Source organism: Bison bison, unplaced genomic scaffold, assembly GCF_000754665.1.
Source record: "Bison bison bison isolate TAMUID 2011002044 unplaced genomic scaffold, Bison_UMD1.0 scf7180017863055, whole genome shotgun sequence".
Taxonomy (NCBI): domain Eukaryota; kingdom Metazoa; phylum Chordata; class Mammalia; order Artiodactyla; family Bovidae; genus Bison; species Bison bison.
In genome coordinates, this window is record NW_011493627.1 from 7,349 (window position 1) to 13,543 (window position 6,195).

At 41.8% G+C, this 6,195-nt stretch overlaps 1 protein-coding gene across 3 annotated transcripts in view; it reads left to right on the forward strand.

Annotated features, from left to right (window-relative positions):
• Positions 1-503: 503 nt before the first annotated feature.
• GLYAT (glycine-N-acyltransferase) overlaps positions 504-6,195 on the forward strand; it is an 18,813-nt gene continuing 13,121 nt past the window's right edge. The window contains exons 1-2 of one of the 3 annotated variants that reach the window (XM_010833180.1): positions 504-1,335; positions 3,822-3,993. In XM_010833180.1, coding sequence (XP_010831482.1) covers positions 1,212-1,335; positions 3,822-3,993 — 296 coding nt within the window. In that variant the 5' untranslated portion in view covers positions 504-1,211. The remainder of the gene's footprint in view (positions 1,336-3,821; positions 3,994-6,195) is intronic. The other 2 variants (XM_010833177.1, XM_010833178.1) reach the window with 2 other exon arrangements.

Consider the following 6,195-nt stretch of genomic DNA (forward strand, 5'->3'; position numbering starts at 1 on the left):
TTAATTCTCCTGTGTTGCAGGACTCCAGGGCTCTCTCATAGCTTTTTCTATGTGTGTGGGTAGTAGGCAAAATTGACCTAATTATTGATCTAATTATTGATCTTTGTGAGGGACAGAGGCTGGGGTCTCCTATACTGACATTTTTGGTGGCGTTACTCTTAAAAATACAGTTTGATCAGAAGTAACCCTTGCTGAATTGGAAGTGCAGTTGTGTGTCATATTTTCCAGTTATAGGGGGGAAAAGCTTTCCGATTCTTCACTAGGTAAAGGAAGTTTCTCCTCTTATCTATTCCTTTATCCTCCTGTGTCCGTTTTAATAATTTCACTAGATACACTTAAATGAGTAAGTACTCTTGTTTGCCGATGGGATTTTTGTTGGTTTTACAACAGCATGATTTTTGTTTTTTGGCCATTCTGTGCAGCATGTGGGATCTTAGTTCCCCAACCAGGGATGGAACACATGCCCCCCAGTCCAACCCATGCCTCCTGCAGCGGAAGCATGGAGTCTTAACTGGACCACCAGAGAAGCCCTTGAGTATTTTTTAAAGAAAGCAAGTAGATTTCATCATCTTTTTCTTGGTTTCACAATGTATAGAAGAATCGTCTGACCTGTTGCCTGTCTCTGTTTCAATAAAGGCATGTTCATAGCCCACATAATCTAAACATCTTTGCCCTAAAGCGGGGTGTATTCTTTTGGCCAAATATTTCGCTTCTCAATTGTCATTTTACTGAGCTGGCAGAACTGGGTAAGTCGCAGTCCCAAGTCTGGCCATAGCTGCTGGCTTGGTTTCTGCTGTTCATTGACCACACTTATGGAAGTGGATTGGGCACACACAGAAGCCTCAGCGTTCTCAAGAGCAGCAGGAAACAGCAAGATTCAGCTCTCAGTCCCTTTGCAAGCTTCTTCATGTGTTTCGTGGAGGGGTGGAAAGTAATTTTAAATAGATTATTTTTGTTAGGTTTGAAAATTTAGAGCAATAACTGAGTTGGAAGTAGTTGTGTTCAAGACATTTTTAATTATTAATTGAATAAGGGAGTTCTTGACTTGATCTCATAATGTAAATAATCCTTCAATAAAATCAGTACAACAAAAAATGCTAATATTTTAGTATTTTTAAAATATCATAATATAACGGAACACTGAGAACTAGTATGGCATTCACTAAGTAGATGCATTTTGGTGGATTCTACTTTCCTGACCCAAACAGGAGATGACAGATGACCTTGATCACTACACCAATACTTATCAAGTCTACTCCAAGGACCCTAAGAAATGTCAGGAATTCCTTGGCTCGCCAGAAGTCATCAACTGGAAGCAACATCTGCAGATTCAAAGTAAGGGGCCAGGATGTGGGCAGGCTGCTGGACTTTCCTGTGTCGGATATGTAGGGTCCCTTTACCTCTGGAGTGACACCCCTGTATCCTCCATAGCAGGCTTCTTGGGTGGTTCAGAAGGTAAAGAATCTGCCTGCAATGCAGGAGACCTGGGTTTGATCACTGCATCAGGAAGATCCCCTGGAGAAGGGAATGGCAACCCACTCCAGTGTTCTTCCTGGACAATTTCAGGGACAAAGGAGTCTGGTGGGCTACAGTCCATGGGGTTGCAAGAGTCTGACATGACTGAGTGACTAACACTCACACACTCCCTCTCACACACTCACGCACACACACGCCTTCTACATCTTTATTGCAATCCCAGACACTCCAGACTGGCGGGTGGCAAGTTAATAAGCAGGAGAACTTACCTCCAGGCTTGTCCTGGGAGACTGCAGGACGAGGGAATCCCCTCATCTGCCTGCAAAAATCTTAAAAACGTATATAGTGGCCTTATCTGGGTTTAATCATGTGCCCAATCCAGATATGTGAACACCACATTTCTATCTCAAGGCTGTGTCCTTGGAGCAGTTTCTGGAAGGCAAGTGGAACACCTGTTCCAAGGACAGTGGAGGGAGGGGGAAGCCTCCAGTTGCTTCCGGAGTCAAGGGCGACATGTCTTCTTGATGACCTCCTCCAACAGTAGTGAATTCGAACTTAAAGACTGTTGTGTATGGGGTTTACACAGGAAATCATGAGCAATAGAATTTCTTAATAGTTAAAAATTCACAGCTACCTGATTCAACTCATTGGAATTAAGACCTGATGCTGGGAAAGACTGAAGGCAAAGGGAGAAGACAGTGGCAGAGGATGAGATGGTTAGAAAGCACCACCAACTCAATCGACATGGATTTGATCAAACTCTGGGAGATAGTGGAGGACAGAGGAGCCTGGCGTGCTACAGTCCACAGGTCGTAAAGAGTCAGACACGACTTAGCAACTGAACAACAACAAAAATTCATGGTTTATTCCAGGATTGATGATATGGGAGCAGAGCTTCCGTTCTGCCTCACCTCCGTGGTGTCAATATATCATACTTACAGAGGAGGAATTTAGTGACTACAAATATGTTTGGGAATTCCCTGGCTTTCAGTGGTTAGGACTTTGTGCTCTCACTGCCAGGGACCCAGGTTCGATCCCTGGTGAGGGAATTAAGATCCCACAAGCCTTACAATGTAGCCAAAAAAAAAAAATGTGTTCTCTGGAGTCAGATTAGCTGAAGTTGTGAGCTTGTTAGGCCTGTTAGTAGTTGTGTGGTCTAAGACAAGGAACAACAACTCTGTGGATCAGCCTTCTGATGAGTAAAAATAGCAATTATTGTAGTCCCCCAAACATAGGGCTATTTAAAGATTAAGTGAGATCTTGAATAAGAAATGGCCCTATGCCTGGTTTTATCAGTAAGGTTTTGAAACCACCCCAAAGTAGTGACTGCAAAACACAATCGCTCATTAGCTCACATGTTGTGGGTCAGCAGTTTGTACGAGACTCAGCTGGGTGATTCTTCCACTGGTCTCTTCTGGGTTCACCCCATGTGACTGCAGTCAGCTGGGGGTTGTCCATGAACTGGCAGGACTAAGTTAGCCACAATCTGGAGGCTGGCTGTTAACGCTGGCTTCGTCTGTACTGGCTACTGGCTGTGCCAGTGAAGTGGCTTGGGTGATATACAGAAGTCACCCAAGGTTCTCAAGAGCAGAGAGAAAAGGCAAACTTCACACATAGTCACTTTTCAAGCTTCTTATTCAGTCGCCTTTGCCATTGCTCCATTGGCCCAAACAAGTTTCACAGCCAATCCCAGAAGTCAGGTCAGCAGAAAACAGTCCAGAAAGCGAAGAAGAAAAAACTGGGACCATTATAGCAACAACCTACAGCATAGAATTGTTAAATAAATTCAATAAATGCTGGTTATTATCTTCACCTCATCTCCTTTGATGAGCATACCTGTACTCTGATGTGTTCAGGAATTGTAGTGTTATCCCAGTTTTAATTTTTTTAATTGGAGTTTAGTTGCTTTATACTGCTGCGTCAGTTTCTGGGCCGTATGTATGCACACGTGTCACCCCCTTTTTTTGGATTTCCTTTCTGTTTAGATCACCACAGAGCACCGAGTACTTTCCTGTGCTCTATGGTAGGCTCTCGTTAGTCATCTATTTTATACATAGTACTGCATATACGGCAACCCCAATCTCCCAGTTAATCCCATCCTCCACTTTGACCCTTTGGAGTTTGCATGTTTGTTCTCTATGTCTGTGTCCCTATTTCAACTTTGCAAATGAATTTCTTTTAAATGTGAGAGTGACTTACTATTATCCCATAGAGGTCTTTTCATGATGGAAACCCACAAACTTTAATCATTCGAAACCCACAAACCTTGCAGTCATCGGACAGCTTTTTCCTGACGTTTAAATGATCAATGATATGTCATATGATTCTGCATTTCCTCCATCTAGGTTCACAGTCCAGCCTGGATGACGTGATAAAAAATCTTGCAGCTACTAAATCAGGCAAGGTCAAGCAGACACAGTGCTTTCTCTATATGGCCTCTGAGTCCGGAAAGAAATTGGCTACTTCTCTGCTGGAGGCAAAAAATGTGTCAGGCGATGGTGGTAAACACAAACCCAGGTAAGTCTGACAGAGTCTGCTCTGGGGAATCCCTGGCGGTCCAGCAGTTAGGACTCCGCACTTCCACTGCCTGCCGAGGTTTAGTCCCTCTGGTCTGAGAAGTAGCTAAGATCGCACCCACAAGCCACATGGCAGGATAAAACAAAACAGAACCAAAAACGTCATATCTGTTAACACTGAAGCAGCCAGCACATTAGTCTCTTAAGACGGTCACAAGAAGACACGACGGACTGGGATGGATTCAAACGGCAGAAAGTTATCCTTCTGGTTGTGGAGGCCAGGATCCCAAGTCCAGGAGTTGGCAAACCTATGTTCCCTTCAAAGCCCCTAGGAGAGAATCCATCCTTGCTTCTTCTCCTGGTGGCTCTGGGCATTCCTTGACTCGTGACTTCGATACTGACCAGGGTGCTTGGCCTTCTCCAAGCGACAGACATTGATTAGAAGCCCGACAAGAAATTCAGGCAGAGCTTCACTGACGCCCTGCTGCGGCAGGTGGGGGTGAAAACCAGCAACGCTTTCCCTTGCTTGCTTGCTGAGGTTGGGGAGCTGGTTCCTTATATGGGGTGAGGGGAGCAGTGTGTCCAGGGTCAGATGGGCAGCTCGAGCTCAAACAACTCGACTCCTCGATGGTTTTCAGGGAAGGGGTTCTAAGGCAGTGTGAGCAGGAGGGCTGCAGAGAGCACGATTGCCTTGTGCGCAGTTCTCTGGTTGCCATCAGGTGAAGTTACAAGCAAAATCAACCTTCTGGCTTTGACCAGTCTGGGGTCTATGTTCTTGCGGTCAGAAGTGCTCATCTGGAGGGGGTCTGCTTCCTGTAAAGACGGCTTGGGAATGTGCATCAGGCCTTTATCTATATGTCACTTCCCTGATTCGGCTACGTGGCCAGGCTGTAGTCTAAACTGTTAACAGTTTCTAAGTCAACAGCTGTTCTGTTTCTGTGGCTGCACAGATCCTAATCATTAACTCTTTAAAAATTGTTTTTATTTTTAAAATTATGACAGTACGATGACACATTTACAGGGGACTTGGAAAGTACAGAACAAAGTTACCTATTGTGCCACTATATATTACAAGTAATTTTTTTAAGTAGATAAACTAAGATTTTTAGTTGGAGTTTCAACATCAAACTATTAAAAATTACTAAATGAATAGACACAAAATTAGAAGGATATAGTAGACCTGAAAATAACTATAAACCAATTCAACATAATTAAGATTTATACACTTTTCACACAGCAGCAGGGTACAAATTCCATTCAAGTTCCCACAGACTATAAACGAGGAGACAGTGGGACATATCCAGGGATATATAACAAGGTGAGAAAGTTTCATGGTCTAAAGGTATTGAAATCATACAGAGTCTGTTCTCTTCTCACTGTGGAATCATGTTCAAAATCAATATCTAAAGAAGTTTGAAAATAACCCACATGTTTTCAAATGCAATGGGACATTTACTGAGAGAGATCTTTGACTTAGCCATTGAAAGCCTCAAAAAGGTTAAAAGACTGAAAAAACACAGAGGTTGATTGCAGAGAAGAAAGCATTTAAATAAGAAATTAATATTTAATATCAAGGATAATTTAAAAAACCCATGTAATTAGAAATTAAATGTCCACTTTTATATGATGAGTGTATCTAAGAAACCATGACAAGGAAAATTAGAAAATATTAGTAAAAGAATAAAAAGGGAATTTATCAAAGTTCATTGCATGCAGCTGAAGCTACTCAGTGCAACTAAACGCAATGTAGAATCTAGAATAAGGTATGAAAATAAATAATAGACACTAGCATAAAATTTTGTAAAATTTGAATAAAATCTATACTTTAATAATACTGTATTATATGTTAATCTCCTGTTGTTTTTTTACAACATAATACCTATTTATATTTTCAGAATTGAATTAGAAGTTTCAAGCCTCATTCAAATTTTTTAAATGTCACAAAATAATAAACTTTCTAGATTTTTAGCAATAATACTAGATGCAGGAATATATGAAACTATATCAAAATTTTGAGTGAATATAAATTAGAAATCTAACATTCTATTCATACCTAGTCAAACAAATAGAACCAAAAATGTCAAATATTTATCTCAGCAAAACTTCATGTTTTCTAAAATATATATATCATGCTTAATGGAGGCCTGGCGTGCTGCGATTCATGGGGTCGCAAGGAGTCGGACACGACTGAGCGACTGAACTG